The 22,500-nt window shown below is 26.9% G+C and overlaps 1 protein-coding gene across 2 annotated transcripts in view; it reads right to left on the reverse strand.

The window, feature by feature from the left end:
- LOC136092410 (uncharacterized) overlaps window positions 1–22,500 on the reverse strand; it is a 32,285-nt gene that overhangs the window by 7,505 nt on the left and 2,280 nt on the right. The window contains exon 2 of one of the 2 annotated variants that reach the window (XM_065820618.1): window positions 4,004–4,102. In XM_065820618.1, the coding sequence (XP_065676690.1) occupies window positions 4,004–4,102 (99 nt within the window). The remainder of the gene's footprint in view (window positions 1–4,003; window positions 4,103–22,500) is intronic. The other variant, XM_065820619.1, reaches the window with a different exon arrangement.

Here is a 22,500-nt window from a genome sequence, read left to right on the forward strand (position 1 = left end):
TTAATATATAGAGGAATTACTGGTCCTTATATAAGAAAATAGGTTGTTATATAAAAAGGTCGTTATATAGAAAATAGTTGGTTTCAATGAAATGAGTAACTATTTTAAATTAACTTTTTTCTTCAGAGATCAAAATTATGAATTTTTTAGCACTTGTCGAAATACCTTTGCGAATACTATATATATCATGATCTGATATATATATCAAGCCCTCCCTTCCAACTAAAAATTTTTTTCACCCAGTATTACTAAAAAAAAAATTTTCCTTAGGGAGGTGAGTTAATTTTTTTTAATTAACTCACCTCCCTAAGGCCCAGAAGGCCACTAGAGACGAGGAGGCTACTTAATTGTGGTTATAACCCTCTCTCAACTCTATAAGTCCGAAACACGAACCTTGACAAACAAGGCTGCTGCGCGGAGAAACAAGTTGAGTGCAGCACTATCAGGGACGTGGTGGGGATTGAACTCGGAACCTCTCGCTTATGAAGTGAGCACTCTACGACTACACCACTACCGTGTATATATATATATATATATTAATATATATAGACAGTGACGAATCCAGAAGTTTTTTGGGAATACCAGTCTGTCTGTCTGCGTTTTGAGGAACTTTTTTTTTTTTAAGCAATTAAAAATATAGAATCTTAAAATTAACTTTAGTTTTTCTAAATAGTAGAAATAGGAATAAGTAACCAAAATAATCAGTAATGTTATTTAACAGCTTTAACGCCAACATGGATCTTCCTTTATACCTTTTATTTGCTAACTAATATAAAGAATGAGATCAAATTTATTTCTCGTGCTTCTCCCACAAGAGAACCTTTATAGCCAACATTTAATAAACAATAGATTTATATATAAATATATTTCTTTTAAATAAACAAACAAGATTTATGTAAGGCATATTAGAAAGGATAGACATTTTATAAATCAATGCATCTCTTGCCTGAGTCTCGATAAATGTCAGCTAGCTCTTCATAAGATTGGTTTGTTAAATTTCCTGGGCCAACCAAAGAAATTCGCATAAGACAATCAAGTGCAGTTATACAAAGCCGATTTCTTTGTTTAAAATGTATTAAGTTTAGCATAGAGAACCCTCTTTGGATGTTTGTTGTGCTAGGTGGTATGAGTAGTGACAATTTAAATAATTTTAAATTATATCATAGTACTGCTCACATGCATACTCGATATGGAAAACAGTATAAATAGCATTGCTTGTTATTGGGTGTTCGTGCTTATATATATCGATGTTACTACTCTTTAACTTGCCTTCTTTTACTAAAGCTTGGATTTTTAGGTTCCTTTTATTTCAAGGTTTAATAAGATTTCTTTATAATCAGAGAGAAAATGATGGATATTGTCTTCATTATCTTGAATAGGATTAAACAATGGTGGTGCAATAATTTTTTGGCCATAAATTGTGAAAGTTTACTAATGTTAGCTGAAAACTTGTTGGGATCTTGATTTTCACCAGTTGCATTAAATGCATAGCTTGTAAACCATTATGCACTCCACTCAATGTGTTAGTTCCATCAAAGCCATGGAAACGCAGTTGCTGGATACCTATCGATTTAGATTTTAAAACTAGTTGTATTTGTTCACATGAGGTTCAATAACTTGGACTAAACCAAGAAATATTTCTTCAATAGTTTAAGAATCAGAATTAAAATATCTAATGAAAACAGAAAAGACAGTCCTATCCGCCATGTTGCTCGTCTTTGCTGATGTTATTGCATTTATTTTTTAAAATTTTGAGCGAACGCCAACATTTGCCTAAGTAAAAGTAAAGAAACGTAACGTTCGATTTTCTGTTTTTTTCTGTCGCACGTTTATTGATATATCGCGCCCTGGGTATGCTGTCCAGACCACGAGCTGTAGAAGAGTCTAAGTAGGAAATCACTTTAGATACAGAACCTGGAGTGATACGAATGTCAAGCAATAGATCAACCTGTTTGTTGGCAATATCAGTTAGAACACAACTAGTGGAATCAAAATATGATATTGATGAAAAGTTCTTAGCAAACAATTCAGCTTTGTCTTTAGGTGAGGTGACAAAGTCTGAACCATATGAGAGAGGTGGAATAACAGATTTGCCCTTATTTTTATACTATCAAAGATTTTCCAGAAGTCACAAGAGCCTAATTTTTGTGATGAAATACGAGATTTCATGACCTGAGAATAGCTGGCTTTGGCGTTAGACAAAATCTTTTTAACATGGTTTCTAGCAGTAGTAAACAGGCGTCTGTTTTCTGGAAAATTATTTTGCTGATAGATATGAAAGTAACAGTTTTGATTGGAAATTGCAGCAGCATAATGTGAGGAAAACCATAGAGAAGAGTGAGGCTTGACCTGAAATTGTTGAGGTGGAATAAAAGATTCCATACCAGCCTAAATGCAAAATGGTTATGTAAGAAGCGCATTTGTCAACAGGAAGACAAAGGATTTCTAAAAGAGCCATCACAAAGAAAATCACGGAAAGAGTCCCAGTCAGCTTTAAGGCAGTTGTAAGAGGTAGGATGATAGGGGAATTCAGATGATAAAGAAGAATGAGATAATAGTTTTAGAGAAATCAAATCGTGATCAGAAGCACCTAAGGGTGAATCTGGAGAAACTTAGCACTGACTAGGATCAGAAAAAAGACATAAGTCAAGTAGAGAAGGTAAATGATTCGGGTTGTCTGGAAAGTTAGAAAGTTGACTATTTGAGTAAGGGATTGAGAAAGGCAAAAGTTGTGGGCTTTAATGCCTGCAGAGTCACTGACACTAGAGCCAAGCCATTCAGTGTGATGAGCATTAAAATAACCAACAACAACAATATTGGCTGATGGATAAAGTGAGAGGGCTTGGATAACTTGATCAGAAATAACATCAAAAAGAGTGCAGTTTTGAGATGAAAGAGAGCGATATAGAACAAAGAGAAAGGCAATAGAGTGAAGTGGTGCTAAACAAAAGCACATAAAAAAATAGTCTGTGGATTCAAACCTAGTTTTGAATCCACAGACTATTTCAACACTAAGATTACCAGATAAGACAGCAGAACTCAAATTAGTCTCACAAAGAGCAAGTAGGTCTGGTTAACTTTGCAAGAGTTAAGACTCAACAGAAGAAAAGTTACTTTGAAGACCACAAATATTAGTGAATGATAGGTTTAGAGAACTTGGTGATGACAATGGTTTTTTGTGTTTTATAGTTAGGGTTTTATATATATATGGCTTCGTGTTTTATAGTTTTGGTACTTTATTCATTTTTAAATTTGTTTAAGAACTTGACTCAAAGCATAGACAGTACTCAGTACACTGTTTAATAGCCCAAGCAATTGGGCTATTAAACAGTGCAATATATATTATATTTTCTAAAATTTCTAAAATAAAAGCAATATATATTATATTTTCTAAAATTTTGGCTAAATTTTAAAGATGTTTCTTACAGATTTACCACGCAACACTGATATATATATATATATATACATATATGAAGACCTCAGTGACCGGCGTTGTCACATTTAAAAAGTATTGAGAAAGTATTTGTTGATCATTAATAAATGTCTTTATTTAAAGCAAAGAAAAAAAACTTTTTGTATAAAAAATTACAAAATATTTTGTTTTGAATAAATTTTAAATAAAATAACTATAATATAAATTTTTTTTAAATTGCTTAGTTTCATTTGCTTAAAATAAAGACTTTAATTAATGATCAATAAATACTTTCTCAATACTTTTTAAATGTGACAACGCCGGTTTTTCCACTGAGGTCTTCATATATATATATATATATATATATATATATATATATATATATATATATATATATATATATATATATATATATATATATATATATATATATATATATATATATTGGTATTGTAAATCTTTGAATGTTGAAAACAGGTGATAGAATTTTCATTAATATGGAAACTTTCTTTTCCCATGTATGGAAAAGCCTGGTGTTATATGTGAAGCCTATATAATAAATTTCAAACTAAAAAAATAAAAAAGACTTACCATTGTATGAAACTTTTGGTTTAGCAAGACAAGCCTGAAGATGTGCTTCTACTTCATCTGAACCTATACGTCTATTACATACTGGACATTTGATTTCTGCTAAAATTAAATATTTAAATATTAAGACAGAAATAGCAATAAATTTAAAATAAATAAAACAGATAAACAAAAAATCCTTGAATACATTGACAACCAGCATCCCAACCTTAATATTCAAACTTCTTAATATTCATTACTTCAAACATATATTGGCCAAATCTCAAATACTTATCAACAACAGTTAAATAAATAATATATTGCTAAATTATTGTAAGTTAATATCAATGACAAATTAGTCCTGAGGCCTTTCAAAATTGGTAGCATGTTCTCATTGATAGACCTTTCACCTAATAATCAGAAACCTTTTGTTGTGTATAAACTTGTATGTCCTAGCTGTAATGTTAGGTATATTGGTGAACCAACTAGACACTATACAACAAGGATTTTGGAACATCTCAACTCTGATAAAACCTCACATATTAACAAACAGCTCTCACCCACGTCTAAATGTAAAAAGTCTATAAGTACTAACTCATTCTCCATTCTTGACAGAGCATTATTTAAACATAAACTTAAAATCAAAAATTTATTTAAAAAAGTGAAAAAATTTTAGGTTTTAAATAGCAGCAAATAACTAATTTTTCGATTATTTTAGCAAGCTCATTTTTTTCTTCAGGAAAAAAATGAGCTTGCTAAAATAATCGAAACTTGTTTAATGTTTAAAACTGTTTAATGTTTAAAACTGTTGTTAAATTTCTAACCAAATATTAGATTTAAAAAAATGAATAAAAAATTGTTACAAAACTAAATTTAAAGCCAATAAAATGTATGAAAAAATTTGTTTATTCAAAAAGATAGAACAATTTTAAAACATTCATCAAGAACAACATTTACTTTTTCTCACTGGCCTAACTGTTTTTAATAATAAATGAAAAAAAGTAAAAACTTAAGTTTTAATAACAGTATAGTAATTGCAAAATTTTAATGAAAGAACTTTTGAATGAATGAACTTTTGATCTTTAATTTGCTATTTTATTTTACTTGAGTAAGACAAAAAAAATTAATCATTAAGTTTATCCTAATTACATCTTTGACTTTAACAGTGCCTTAAAACACTGTAAAATTTATTAACCTTTAGTAGAAGTTAAATGAACAGAATTTCTAATATTTAAATCAAAATGAAAATTAAAAGAATAGTCAATAGCTTGTTAAACACATTTGTTTTGTATTTGAATAATTATTGTCTATACAGTATATTATATTATATATAAACAATAACTATTTGAATAAATAAATATTTCATTCAATGCATTGACATTGCAAGTGATGGAAGCGTATATTTAACGGTGAAAAGGAAAAAAAGAGAAAAGGAAAGGCAAAGGAAATTTTTTTGAAGAAAAAAAAAGATTAAAAATAAAGTAAAATAAGAAAATTATTAAACGGCACAAACAAATTACAAGATAGAAGAAAAACAAAACAAAAAAATGAATAAAAGAATAAACAGATTTAATAAAACAAAAACAAAACAAAAAAAATCAATTAAAAGCAAAGTACCAATTTAAAAGAAAAAAGTTCAAAAAAAGTTCGAAATAATAATAGAATGAATTAGTTTAAAACTAAAAATAAATTGCTACCAATTTTTCTACACCTTTTTTTTTCGGCAAAAATAACAAATGATTATTATTTTTTTACAAAAGTCTTACAAAAGTATTTTTTAAATTTCTCTTCAATTCTATCTAAAATATTTAATAAGTGCTTGACTGAATCTTGTTGACTGCATGCTGGACCTGTGGTTCACAGCACCTGTGGTTCCAATAGTTAAAAAATTTGGAGAACACTATGGTCCCTTTAACTATTGTCCAATCAATCTTCTCATCAATCAATCTTACTACTTCAATCACAAACTCACTAGTTCATCAGTTCATAGAAAGAGTCTTTAATTAACAAACTTTTAATAACTTATCTTGACTTAAACAACTGACAATCAACACAGATTTTGATACTCATGTTCTACAGATGATTGAACTGTTTTGTCAGAAAAACAGGTTCTATCATGCATTAGATGGTGATGGCGAGGGAAGGACTATCACTCTTGACTCATTAATTTATAATTTTTAGATAAAATTATAAAATATTACTTATATTATAAACCATATTTAATTTTAAGCAGAATCTAAACGGTATAAATCAGTAAAGAGTATTGTTTACCAGCTGTAACCAAAAATAGTTTTATTTTATGGTATGTAAAAATACAGAATAAAATAAAAAGAACTCTTTTTGCTTTATAAAAACAATAGGAAACAGTTTTAGAAAAATAGCTAATCACTAAATATTAACCAGTTATCACATTATTATTAAACATATATATTACATATTTGATTTTCATTTATTGGGTTTCCTAAATTAAGGTTTTTTCTTTGTGATAGCAAGAACATTAAAAGAAACCAAATTTTTTTCTATTAAACTAAAAAGGTGTTTACTGAAAACTCAGTTCACTTTGATTTTTGAACTATGTATTTTTTTCCAGATATTATCACGAAATGAAATTAAAAAAAACAAACAATTAAAAGTCTGCCTCATTTAAACAAATAATTAATTTTATTTTTTTCACTTTCATTGTCCCCGTTGCGCAACAATATAATGAAATCATGTGGACAACGACACAAAAAAGTTTAATGATAATAAATTAGTCTTCAATTGAAATTACTTTACAGCAAAATTGGACCGGGTAGTAATAACGTCATTCCGCGCCAAACGATCTAATTTCAGAAATCAGCCCCACTTGATTATCTCAGATTTTGTTAAATTTAGTGAGTATTTTGTTAAGCATGTTTAACGAAGATTGCTAAATTTTTATATGTTAAATATTTCGAGTTTCATACAACATTTTGTAAGACATACCCAAACTTTGCTTTGACTCATTAGCTATAAAATGCATTCTTGGACTCTATATATATTTTTGCTATGAAACACTTAAATATTTTGAAAACTTGGTTTTAAATTCAACCAAAGGTGTAGATTATATAGTCTTTATTAAAAAATTTTAATCATGCCCAATTTTTAAACAATGGTTTATCAACTTTAGTCAAAAATTAGACTGCAGATATTTTTATCATTTATTTGTAGAGCCATATCTCTAGAAGAAAAACATTTTTCGAATTTTTTTTTTTTTTGAAGGTTTTACATACTAACATAATGTTTTGAAACAAAATTCATCTCATATGTAAACATACATGCTGCAAGTCTTCCCGGGAAGCGCCTGCGGTTGCACGCTATATTCATCCACACTTAAAGTAAATTTTTTAGACAACTTGACCATGCTTTTATATAGTAAACGTTTTACGAATTCATGGGAAAATAAAGCTATAAGAAACTAGAGAATAAAACAGCAATACTCAAAGAAAAGAATTGAAGACTATACAAAATAGAAAAACTAAATAAAATAAGCTAAAATAAATTGAATATTAAAAAAAGAAAATTGTTGTCAAAAAAATAATATTTTACTCTTTTACTTTTCTTATGCCTTATTTATTATTTTGCACTATTATTATTGGGCCTTTGTTATTTTGCACTACCAAAATTGATACAAGTCGAGGAAAAAATGTAAATAAGTATATAACGAAAATAAAAATTTTTTGACATACAAGTTTTTCAAATGCCTTTGCTAAACTTTACTGTTTTTATAAATGAAAGCGAGAAAACTAATTGCTATTTATTTGCAAAAAAAAATTTTTAACAAATTAAAATTAATTAAATTTTTTAACAAGTTTTTCATGTAAAAAAATAAAACTATGCTCCAAAATCTTGTGGGCTAGTGCATTGTTAATTTACTGAAAATTTTTTAACGAAATGCTTAGGAGCCTATTTAAAACTTTTTAAAAGTTCTTAAATACATTTTTTTAAACAGAGCAATTGTTATGTTCATTATCTCTAGTAATTCATATTAACATTGGAAATTGGGCAATATAAAAGAAATAATTTCAGACATGCACCAAATGCAGTAATTACATTTATTAAAGAAACTATGTTATTCTTTTATTTAACTTATTCCATCATTACAAAATTTATTAATCAAATAATATTTTTTACAAATAAATAATTTATTATCTTATTTTCCTATTATATAAGTGTTCGCTTCATAAAGCCCTTGCTTCATAAGCGAGAGGTTTCGAGTTTGATCCCCACCATATCCCTGGTAGTACCACGCTCAACTTATTTCTCTGCACAGCGGCCTTGTTCGTCAAGGTTCATGTTTCAGAGTTATAGAGTTGAGAGAGGGTTATAACCTCTATTAAGCAGCCTCCTCACCTGTAGTGGCCTTCTCGGCCTTGAGGAGGTCAATAACAAACAAAACAAAAAAAAAGTGTTGAGAAAAAACTATAGCAAAAACATTTTTAAAAGCGAAAAGACATAAAAATGTAATAAACATAAGAAAAAAAATTAACCAAATATTCTTATAGTTCTAGCGTATCTAGCAAATTAGTTTCTTAATTGTATGGACAGATAAAAATCGTGAATAAATTGCATATCAAAACTTTCAACTGTTGTTAAATCGTTATAAAAGATATTTTTTTCAACAATGACTCTATAAAAAAGATTACAAAAGTTGTTACTTTTTTTATTAAATTTTCAAGTTTATTTAATTAAACTTGATATTTTGTTACAATTTTGTTTCCTTATATATAGGATTGTTTTTGTTTTTTCTTAATAGATAAGTTTTTTTGTCTTGAATTATTGAAATGCTTTATAAGATAAAAGATGCAGATGCGAACTGCCGTGGTCAGTTTGTCTAAAAAAATTACTTTAAACATTTTTTCTAATTGGATTATTTGAAAGAACTTATTCTACACTTCTAGAACCAACAAAAACCATTTTGCAGAGAGTTTTAATATGAATGAAAAAAATTGAGTTATATGAATAAAGTTAGGTCTAAATAGTCATTGATATTTTGCAAACAATATTATGGTCAGTAAAATAACTTTTTCTGTATAGAGCTAATTTTAGTAAGTTCGTATATTTTTATTTTATGGGCAAGTCTCTCTAAATAAATTCAAAAGTTTTATCTATATTTTTAATAATACGCAAATACAGAAACAAGAGCAAGAATTATGTTTACACCCTGGTATGTCTGTTGAACAAAGTTTAAGTGCTTGTTGTATTGGAAATTTTGAGGGAAGATCATTTCATTTAATAACTTATTTACGAAAAGAGTTTAACTTTTGCTCAGAACTTTTTTAACGAGAAGCAGAGTTTGTCATACAAACTAATAAATTAATTAAAGAGTAAAACTTTATAAAACTTAATGACACAACTGAAAATGTAACTCAAACACATATGAATACAAAAAATAAAAATAAATAAATAAATAAAAATGAATAACATCATAAAAATATTATGATATAAGTCTGACTTTATCCAAATACTATAATATTACAATTACTATTATTAGTAGTAACTATATTCTAGAATTTTATATAATTAAAATTATTAATAGTAATTTATTGATAAAACATATAATAAAATTTGTAAACTATTTATATATATATATATATATATATATATATATATATATATATATATATATATATATATATATATATATATATATATATATATATATATATATATATATATATATATATATATATATATATATATCTATATATATATATATATATATGTATATATATATATATATATATATATATATATATATATATATATATATATATATATATATAAATATTAGGGGGCATCCAACGCTCCATACATTCAAAAATTGATCTGTCCCTATTCTTAAAACTTTCTATTGGTTCTCACAAGACACCCTGTTAAATTTTTTCAAAATTGAATGAGATTTAGGGGGGCCACCTCAAGTCTGAAACTTGCAACAAGACCCTAAACAGAAGGAAAAAAAGTTTTTCAAAAGTATGTCATGTTGGGTCTCAAAAGAAGCAAAAATTTATAAAAATTTCAAAAATAACAAAATTTTACACAAGAATTATTATTCTAAGTTTTATTGCATAAAAATTATTATTTTTTAACAAAAAATTAAAAAAAAACATTTTTTTAATGTTTTTCACAAAAAAAATTACAATGTATTTTAAACAAAAAAATTATAACTATTTTTTAAATTTTTATAAATTTTCGCTTCTTTTGAGACCCAACATGACATACTTTTGAAAAACTTTTTTTCCTTCTGTTTAGGGTCTTGTTGCAAGTTTCAGACTTGAGGTGGCCCCCCTAAATCTCATTCAATTTTGAAAAAATTTAACAGGGTGTCTTGTGAGAACCAATAGAAAGTTTTAAGAATAGGGACAGATCAATTTTTGAATGTATGGGGCGTTGGATGCACCCTAATATATATATATATATATATATATATATATATATATATATATATATATATATATATATATATATATATATATATATATATATATATATATACATATATATATATATAAAGTTTATAATGCATTTATAATAAGTAAAATATACTTTATATTCTTCATATACTAAGCATTAAAATAAAACATTTTTGCCTACTTAGTTATTACAATATTAATATTATTGTTGCTTATATGTTTTTGTAAATTAATTCAATTTGTAACTACAACAAATTATAGTAGAAATCAATAAACGTGTTAGTAAGAGAGATCATGTTGGTTATCTAAAAAGAAAAATTCAAAAAGTCCAAACAACTGTTGCTTAAAAAAAAACTTCTGTCAGTGATTTATCGCCAAATATAGTCCTACCATAAAGCAGTGCCAGTGTGCAGTGTGAAAATTATATTGACTTTTCAAAATTGATATTTGAAAGGAAAAAATATAACATTTGGGGAAAAAAATTATCTTGTGAAAAACTTAGTAAACTCGTAAAACTCTTGTAAAACACTTAGTAAACTTTCATAAAACACTTAGTAAACTCTTGTAAAACACTTAGTAAACTCTTGTAAAACACTTAGTAAACTCTCGCAAAACACTTAGTTAACTCTCATAAAACTTGTAAAACACTTAGTAAACTCTACTAATATTTTAATACCAATTTACTATTCCTTGTTTTCCTCCCATCTAAGCTATTGCTGCATTGTTTAAGTTTTCTATTAAATCATATAAACAGTTTACTATGTACTTCAATTAAAATTATGACATTTTCTCCTTTATGATCTAATATCCAAAATAGGTTTTTTATCATTGATGCTATTAATAATGTCATTATTTATTAGTAAACACTTAGTGAGATAATATATATCAGCAACAATATATTTTAAAAACAGCAAAGGCCCCAAAACAGAAGCCTGTGGGACACCCTACTAAATAACTTTATAGTTTTTAAGATGAGGAATCAATATATGATAACAGCAGAAGTCAGAATGCGGAGTCCCAAAAAGAATTCAGGATTTAAAAGCCACAATTACTTCTTTCTGGCTTCTGGTACCCAAGAACTCCAAAAATGTAAAGTAGTTTATAGACTTTTTTGGGATACAAACTAAGCTTTTTAGGTTAGAGGAAAAATTAGTTTTTGAAGGATTAAAAACATTAAGTTCCAATTCATTAAATCACATGATTTTTTTTATTGAAGACCACTTTTTTTTTTTATTGAAGTCACTTTTTGACATTTTTAGAGCTCCTGGACACCAGAGATCAAGAACAGAAAGCTGGAGTCTTTTTAAGACTCTGCATACCTTAAAGTCTATTTGAAAAAATTTAAAAGTACAAGTTGAGAGGCCTGTGAACTAAAATTGCTATAAAACTGAATTTTATTTTTGACAACTTATTTTTTCTTTCATTAAAGTATTTATTTTAAAAATTTGTTGGTTAAATCAGTGTAAAAAAAAGGTTTCAACAAATTTGAGAATCTGTCTTCCTTGTTACTTTTTCTTAATTAAAATCAAATAATATATACAAAAAAAAAAATTTAAATTCAATTTAGCTGATGCCTATATAAGCCTCAAATCTCAAAAGTTTGTTTCCTTATTTTTATTATAATTCACTTCACAACAATGCTGCAAGCAACCACATTTAAGTTAGGAATTACTAAAAAACAAAGAATAAAGTTAAAGAGCAAAGAAAGGGTTGACAAAGAAAAAGAGTTCTAAGTTTTATGATTTAGGAAAATAAAAAAGTTGGGAGAGAGTTTTAAAGGGATAAAGTGCGGGGGAAAAACTAAACAAATAAAAGTTTTTAGAGTATGCAGGGACAGATACAGGAAAAGGATACGACTTTGCTGAATGATGAGCCAAACAAGAACAAGTTTTGGTAGATGCAACTAGAAATGATAACAACTTAGAGCAGTGACCATCACAGTATTTGTAGAAAAGAGAAAGAAAATCAACCTTACTATGATGGGAGAGAGGCTCCAGCTTAGCAGATAGAGCAGGTCCAACTTGTTATTGCTAACTTTAATGCTACTCATACTAAATGGCTTGGCTCTAACACAACTAACATGCTGGTACTAAAGCCCATAACTTCGATATTTCTTAAACTCTTACTCAGATATTAAACCTTGTAACACTTTTTTCAGATAACACTATTCGCTTACCTTCACTCCTTGATTTGCGACTTGTTTTTGACCTTAGCTTTTGTTCAGTTTCTCCTTGTTTTCCTTTAGGTTGTTCGACCATGCAATGATCTCTATAAATCTCATACATCTTCTTCAGACTCACCCTATCATTACGCTACTTACTTTAACCCTAAAGCTGACTGGAATTCTTTTTGTGATTTTCTTTACGATGGTTCTTGGGCTGATGTCTTTTCTTTTACTGCTAGTAAATTTAAAAAACAACTCTCTTGAGAACAAACACCTTTTTATTATTGCAAGAAATCAATGTAAAAAGGTGCTTTCTAATGCAATTATTCCCAGTGTCTAAATATTGTATCTTATTTCAAAAGTTAGGTTCTAGAGACTTTTGAAAAATTTTCAACAGTGTCATTAACAAAGATAAGTCTAACATTTCATCTTCATGGGTCTGATCTTATCACCTCTCCAAGGATATGGCCAAATTTTTTTCTAGACATTCAAATCACATTGGCTTCAGTTGTCCAAACAATATCTTAAACTCTACAAACTTTCTTTAGCTTTCTCTAAACTATTTAATAAGTGCTTGACTAAATCTTGCTTTCCTGCCTGCTAGAAAATGACAACTGGTTCCAATTTTTTTAAACTCTGGAGATTATTCTGACCCCTCCAACTATTGTCCAATTTCTATCAAAATTATTCTATTTTTTACTAAATCCAAAAGAAATTGTTTTTTACAAGTATCAGGATAATTCTTATATTTACATACCTTATATTTATAACTTATATTAGTTTTGTTTTTATAATAAAATGAACATAAGTTAGACTTTTAAAGTATTTACATATTGATCATTTTATTTTTATTTGGTTATTATACGTTTTATAAAAAGTTGTATATAAAGGCATTCTTCAACATAAACATTAATTAAAAAAGGGAAAACCCAAACATGAAGTTTACTATATTATTTGAAAGAACTTTTTCGTAGTGACGCCATTTATTAACTAAAAAAGCTCATTAATCAAACCAATTCATTTTTTAAAATAATTCAATGAGCTGGGACTTACCTAATGCTGGTTCTTCAATAGATGCTCTTTCTCTTTTAGACAAGCTGTCGAAAAGAGAAAGACCATAAACATAGACCATAAACTGAAAAAATAAACAAATTTAACGAATGATAAAATAAATAAAGGATAAACCAGAGAAATTAAAAGCATGAAACTTTTTTAATTTAAAAGCGTCTCAATAGTTTTATTTATTTATTAGTAAATTGAAAGTGATTCAATTAATAGTTTAAAGCATATAATTTTTCTTATATCACCATGTCGATAGCGCTTAGGTTGATTAAATATGATTTTTATAAGATAAGACTGTTAAATCAGCATTGGTAGGTTCAAATCCTACTAATGGATAGTTTTTATGTAGACATTAAAAAATGTCAAAGTTTTGAATTTTTAAATAATTATGTTTCGAAGAAATTAAGCTTGGATCAAATAACTTTGAAACCTAAATTTTTTCTAAATACTTTGTAGTGAAAACTTATTAAATAAAAACATATTTATTATTTTCTGATTTATCTTTTATTCATTTTATTATTTGATAAGTTTTTATTTCTATTTCCAGTTTGTATATACTTTTTTTTTAATTCAGTGCATTTTTTCAACACACAAACTTAAAACATGCAAAGAGCCAAGTCAAACAAGTTGTCAGAACAAAATATTATAACTCTAACTGGTTGTCAGAAAGTTTTGTTGACAAAAAGTAAAAATTAAAATGCAAGATCGGAATTTTTTTTTTTTGTTACTTAATAGACTGCCTGCCCCAACCAAACCCTCAGTCGATGTAGCAGCACTCCCTTGCGAGTCAGGCTTTAAGATAGTCAATGTAGCAACACTCTGTTGCGAGTCAGGCTGTTTCTCAGTCGATGTAGCAGCACTCTGTTGTGAGTCAGGCTATTTGTCAGTCAATGGAGCAGCACTTTGTTGCGAGTCAGGCTATAGGATAGTTAATGTAGCAACACTCCGTGCATGATTTACAGTAAAAAAAAAACAAAAAAAATTTTACTCAAAAAAAAAAAAAAAAAGCATTGTTTATATTATTAAAAACATTGTTTATATTATTAAAAACATTCAGAATGTTTTTAAAAACATTCTGTTCAATTAAATTCGCGTTTTTGAGTTTTTTTTAAAAAACGATTAATTTGTAATTAAATTAATGGTTTTAAATTTCTGACAACACGCAAATGTTGAACGAAAGTCAAAAGTAACTAAAAGTGACGTATTTGTTGGCATAAGAATCATTTCTTTCTTTCCGTACTCCCGCATATATACGTATATATATAGTTCTAAAGATGTAGAGTACTTTCCGTACTCTATATCTTTATAACTATATATATATGTATATATATATATATATATATATATATATATATATATATATAGATCTATAGTTTGTTGTCTTTGGGAAGAGCAGAAGGAAAAAAGTGATTCTTACGCCAACACATACGTCACTTTTAATTACTTTTGACTTTCGTCCAACATTTGCGAATTGTCAAAAGTAAAAACCATTAATTTAATTACAAATTAATCGTTTTTTAAAAAAGCCGCAAAAACGCAAATTTAATTGACCAGAATGTTTTTAAAACATTCTGAATGTTTTTAACAATATAAACAATGTTTTTATTTTTATTTTTTTAACAAAATGTTTTTATTCTTATTTTTTTTACTAAAATGTTTTATTTTTATTTTTTTTACTATAAATCATGCGCGGAGTGTTGCTACATCGACTATCTTATAGCCTGACTCGCAAGGGAGTGCTGCTACATCGACTGACAAATAGCCTGACTTGCAAGGAAGTGCTGCTACATCGACTGACAAATAGCCTGACTCGTAAGGAAGTGCTGCTATATCGACTGACAAATAGCCTGACTCGCAACGGAGTGCTGCTACATTGACTGAGGGTTTGGTTGGGGCAGGCAGTCTATCAATTAATAAAAAATTCCGGTCTTGCATTTTAATTTTTACTTTTTGTCAACAAAATATGGAAAAAACTTTCGGACAACATATAGGAGTTTTATATATATATATATATATATATATATATATATATATATATATATATATATATATATATATATATATATATGTATATATATATATATATATTAAGGTGGTTCTAAAAACAACTTTTTCTGAAAATGACTGCTGGCACCCCCTGAATATGTTGTATATAATTTAAAAAATGCTAGATTTAAGTAATTTTTGAATAAAAAATATTTTAAGGGGTTGCTACCGACCCTCGAACATTATATAGGTCCCTAATATTATTAAAAGAAAAGTTTTTCAAAACTATGTCATGTTGGGTCTCAAATGAAGGGAAATTATATAAAAATTTTAAAAATATTAATCATTTAATAATTAAATTTTTATTTTAGATTTTAGTAAACAAAAAGTTACGTTTTTTAACTAAAAATGAAAAATAGGGAATTTAACAAGATTTTTTGATTATAATTTTTTTTATCTATGTTTTTTATAATAATTAAACATATAAAACTTGCAAACAGCTGTGACCAAGTTGTATAAAATAAAATACTCATGCGTGGATATACAAGACCAAAAACCACACACGTTTCCTGGGAAGGCTTATATATGTATGGGCATTTCCAAAAAATCATGCACGGAAACTTGTATATATTTTGTCTATTATTTTCATAATTATAAAACTGGTGATCTTCAATTTGCAGAAAGTTACGGGATTGCACTATGTATCATAGAGTCACAGGAATCGTTTAAATGCAGTTCATGAATGATCATGCACAGAAGTTATGCATGGAAGTTATACACGGAAGTTGTGAAATTGTTTATTTCATGTAGATATTTTTAAGAAAATAAATTGCTTGTGAGTATTTTAAGTGAAATATTACACTTTTATGACTCTTATTTAGTATATTTTCAATGAGAAATGGCAGTTATCAATTATTTCTAGCTAAAGTATAGCCTTTTGAAAATTGTTGTTTATTTTCAAATAGTAGCGATATTATTTTGCAAAAAAAATGAAATGATCAAAATATATAGATTTAATTTACTCAGGTAGCCTAAAAAATGGTAAAAATATTTTTGTTATAAATGCTTTTTAAGAAAATCATAATAGTATGTATATTAATTTAAGTCTCAGCTTTTAATTGCTAAAAGAAATAAAAATCACGCACAGAAATGGAAATCCCCATATATATATATATATATATATATATATATATATATATATATATATATATATATATATATATATATATATATATATATATACATATATATATATATATATATATATATATATATACTATATATATATATATATATATATATATATATATATATATATATATATATATATATATATATATATATATATACACACATATATATATATATATACATACATATATATATATATACATATATATATATATATATATATATATATATATATATATATATATATATATATATATATATATATATATATATATATACAGTGGCGGCTCGTCAATAGGGGCCATAGGGGCCCGGCCCCACCTATATTTATTTAAGATAAAATATTTGAGAATATTAAGATGTATTTTTATATATGCAAATATGCAATTAACAGCCTAAACTATTTGCAGACAAGTTTTATAAAAATAAATAGTTCTAAAGTTAGTTCTAATTTTAAACTATTTTAATTTATAAGTAATATGTTTATTTGCAATTAATTCAAAGTATTGTAGCGTTGTTTTAATTCATTGCCAATAACAGCTGGGCCGATTTTTACTGGCCCTATTTATTTTGTTTGTAGTAATATTATTTTTGATGCGCGCGCAGAATTTATTGTGCTTTCAGATAGAACGGAAAAACGCACCGCAGGGCCTCATTGAACTGGCCCGAAAAGAAAAGAACCATAAAAAACATCACGAATTTTAAAAACTTCATACACCATTTTTAATTCTCGATTTTAAGAGTGAAGAATTTAGTTTAGAAGTTTTGTTGACTCAATAAGGTACAGTAATATTAGGAAACTTTATAACATTAAATGTAAACATTTATTTGTAAAAATAATGTAAACATTATACATTTGTTAATATTGGAATTTCACTGTGAATATTAGCAGTGTTTATATTGCAATATTAACAGTGTTAGTATTAGTTTCTTAAACTGGATATGTAGATAAAAAATTTACCAAGTAGTTATTAGGATTATAAATTAACAGGAATAAGAACATGGCAAAAATATGATATTTAAAACAATGTAAGAAATTTTATTAAAAAGTTTGGAAATTTTATAGTGTGGAAAATTGATTTTAAAATATCATAAAAAAGTTCTGCATTTCTTTTATAATCAACAATCTTGTACATTTTATAATATTTGCTAGTGAAATACATTTTTCAGGCATATATTGTTTTATTTATTTTTTAAAATTTTAAAGCTTATTATTTTTTTTTACAGAGAAAAAAATTGTGGCTCAGCCATATTAATGATGATCTTGATTTGTGTATTGTTTGGCAAGTTTATATGTTGTGACACGAGAAAGCTTAGTCATTTCTACAAATATAATAAGAGCTACTGCAATTTTGAAATTCTTGTTCTTTTCTCAATGAGGGATTGCTAAAGTTTATTTTTTCCAAATAGCTTATGTATCATATTCTGTGGCATAATGAATCAGCCATTGATAATTGTTTACATTATTTGGTGGCAGTTTAGTCATTCTATCTTTTAAGTTGTCAATTGGATTGATGCTGAACCAGAGCCAATATCAACCATAATAATAAGCATTAAACACAAGTTTTAAAGACTGGATTTTCAAGTAAAGATTAAAATTAGTCAATATTATTATTAGTTCGATACAACAAAGGTACAAACAACAAAAGATATAAAGAACATTTTTTTTCAATCATTAAAACTCTACCACTGGTGGTACTGTTACATTTTATAATACAGCTTCAATAATTGCTACATCCAAAAAGGCACTAATTAAAAAAATATACAAAGTTTAGATTATTTTAAAATGTTGGACATTTACCATTGCCATCGAAATAAAAAAATCAGAGTATTTTATTGAAATATTTTTTTTTTGTGGGGGAATAAAGCTAAAGTCAAAGAACTAAAACTATATAAATATTTATGTATGCTTACAAACAGATATTAAGTTTTTATCTTTAATTACATAAAATTGTTAAAACATGTAAAGACAATGTAAATAATCTTAAGAAGTTTACTATTATTTATGACTGACATTGTAAATGTTGTATTTAAGAATTATGGATTTAATTAACTAAAATATGTGTTGTATTATGAAAAGATTCTTTAAACAATTTTTTGTTGTAAAAGTATCTTTCGTTTCTTTTGTTGACCTTTTCATCAGAGAGTTAAATGTATATGTAATGTTACATTCTTTATTATTTTATCGATTATTAATTAAGATTAAGAGTCCTTCTTGACTGAACTACTATTGATAAAATTTTGAATCATGCCAAAATCATATTCTAGTTACAATATAGTTTAAAGTTATCTTATTACAATAATTTAGGTTCATTAATAAGTTAATTTAACATGAACAAAATTGATAGTTTATTGGCAAATGTTTCTAGTTTTTCTTGAAGGCCCAAATTCAAGGAAAACTAGAAATTAAAAATCTTGGGGCATACCAACCAAAAGGTGTTCATATAACTCAAGTTGATGGTAAAAAACGCGAACATTTTGTGTAACATGGTTTGAAAAAATCATGGTTAAGTGTAAGTGATGAAAAAAATTTGTTGTTTTGTTTTTATTGTGTTTTGTTTGGTGGCGAGAGCTTGTGGGCAGAAAATGGCTGTAAAGATACAAAACAATCTTTCTGAGCGAATACAAAAACACGAATCCAGTAAAACACATATAAGTAGTTTGTTGCAGTTTCAAATGCTCGGAAAGACAAACATTTTATCGACAATTGATGCTGGATACATTCTTAGCATAAAAAAACATAATGAATTAGTTGACAAAAACAGATACATTATCGAGGGTTATAGATTGTATAAAAATTTGTGGTGTACACGAATTGCCCTTAAGAGGACATGACAAAACTATTGACTCAAATAATCGAGGGGTATTTTTAGATATGGTTTCATACACAGCTACATTGGATAGTGTGTTAAGCGATCATCTTAAAGATTCAAAAATAACAAAAAATACTTCGAAAACAAACCAAAATGACATTCTAGAATGTATGCAGCGTGGAAAATAACGGGCGGTCAACGGTCACTGACCGCCCGAAAGGACTGAAAATGCTATTTTGACCTCTCAAAACGAATTCTTCCCGGTCAAGGTTGACTGGTTGAAAAAAAAAAAGAGATATATAACGTTTGACAAATTATCAGGATGCGTTTGAAAATGCATATACCAAAATTTCATAAAATGAAAATCTTTGAAAAAAGCTTCTAAAATAATTTTATCGTTTGTACGCTACTTTAAATCGCTTTGTTAGTGAGTATTATAAATGACGTAAACTATTAATTTTTTTTTGCTTCACTTATTAAGACTAATTTTATTTTACTGGTGGTGAAATCCATAACCGCTTTTTTCATAAATGATTGAAGTCCTTATTTTATTATTGTTTTAATAATAATATAATATTAACTGAGAACATTTTTTTATTCCTACATTTTATTTATATTTTTTTTATATCATTTTATTTATTTTTCTTTTTTTTTACGTTTTGCTTTTACATTTTACCTATTGCTGCTAATTGCAATGAAAAAATATTTTTATTTTTTATTTTTAGTTTAATTTATCCATAGTCAAAAAAACTTATAAATTATCGACTAAGAGCCGCACACCAAGCCCTACTGTGATGAAAATAAATTTTTTAGATTTCGATTAGTTAAGACTCCGGAAAAAAAGAAAGTTCGTATTTGAAATTGTCAAGGTTCTTATATTCTCTATTTTAAAGACTCTTTGTTTGGTTGACGCTGAGTGACTGAAAACTTAACTTTATTATTTAGATAAATTTAAAATAACCAAATGCGTGTTTGCTTTTTTTTTCGAATATTAAAATCTTAAAAATATATATATTGTAGTGTAAAGTTTCGTTTTAAGTAACGTAAATAATTTTGAAACGATTGTCATAAAACGATTGTCATGATTTTATTAAATATTAGTTCAGCATCTGCCGGCGGGAGGCATTAACATTATTATCAACTAAATAACATTAACAGTTTATAAAATGATTTTAAATAAAAATGAATGAAAGATATAAAATGATACAAATGATATATAAAATGTGCAATCATTTTTCTTTTTCAATGTCGGTAACGATTGAAGTTCTTATTAAACCATTATTTAAAATTAATTAATGTAACTAAGAACATTTTCTCCTTGTTTTCATTCATTTTTCTCGTACCTTTTCCCGCAATTTCTGAAGTCATAGCAATGAATGAGTTATTTTTAAATAAATTTCAAATTAACAATTGCAAATTTGAACATTTTTTATATCATTAAATTGTAAGAGAATCGTCAAACATCAGCACTTCAAAATGGAGGCGACTAAGATGAGACAAACAACACTTTTATTTTTAACTCAAGCAGGATCGGAATTAAAACCACCTGTTGAAAAGAATAATTAATAATAAGAATGTTCAATAGAATTAAAACTGACACAAGAAATCGCTTAACTGAAAAACGGCTCAATAATTTAATTCGGGTGTGCACTGATGAAACAAATAGTGAAGAACTTGATGTGAACCCTGCCATTGAATTATGGGCCGAAGATACGTTGCGAAGGCCTACACAAGAAAGACGAATTTATTCAAAAGAAAGAAGAAATTATTCAAAAAAAGAAAAAAAAAAAAAAAAAACCATAAAAACATTAATTGATTTAGAATCGTCATCAGACGAGCAGACGAGTCTTTAGATTTAATATCACCTTTCGATGAAACTTTAGGTAATGAATCAGATGAAACGTATCTTTGAAAAAACATTTTTAAGTTACATAAAACTTTGTTTTTTGTAACTTAGGCATATATTATAGTTGTAATATATAAAACGATTCTTGATTAAGTATTCAGTTTAAATTTTTTTGATATATCATAAAAATGTGTATTTTTTATTATTTTAAAAAATAGAATACAAATAAAAAAGGAATATGAATTCGTTCATTTTAAAGTATCAAGTTATTGTTTTATTTAAAAAGTTTCGTCATGCAGAATAATTGATACAATAAAAATTTAAACCAAAAAAAAAATTAAAATTTTGACCGCCCAAAAAAAACAACTGACCGTCAATTTTATGTATTAGCTGGTCAGTTTGACCGCTCGCCTTTGATTTCTTATTTTCCACGCTGTGTATGTATAAAGTATACATAGAAAAAATTAAACGTGAGATTGATAAAGCAAGATTTGTTTCCTTGCAAGCAGATGAAACAACTGATGTATCTTGTCATTCTCAGTTCGTCATTATTTTGCGTTATTTAAAAGGTTATCAGCCAGTTGAAAGAATTATAGCATTTATTGATGTTCAGGATAGAACTGCTATGGGTCTTACAAATGTATTAAAAGAAGAATTAAATTGTTTCGGTCTGAAGGAAAAATTAATAACTGCTGCACAGGCTTGCAGCAGTTATGAGCGGGTCAAGGAATGAAGTCCAAAGTCTAATGAAAGAAGTTTACCCAAATGCCCATTATGTTCACTGCTATGCACACCAATTGAATTTAGTTTTGAAAAAAGTTTGTTTGTCGAATAAGCGAGTAAGAACATTTTTTTCTTCTTTAAGTGGATTTGGCGTGTTCTTTACATCCTCGCCAAAACAAAATGATTTACTTCGCGAAATTACTTTTAAACAGGTACCAAGAGTTTGCAAAACACGATGGAATTTTCACGTTCAAAAATAGTTACTTACATAAAAGAAAACAAAACAAAGATTGGGAAATGTTTTA

This window comes from Hydra vulgaris, chromosome 15 (assembly GCF_038396675.1).
Source record: "Hydra vulgaris chromosome 15, alternate assembly HydraT2T_AEP".
Taxonomy (NCBI): domain Eukaryota; kingdom Metazoa; phylum Cnidaria; class Hydrozoa; order Anthoathecata; family Hydridae; genus Hydra; species Hydra vulgaris.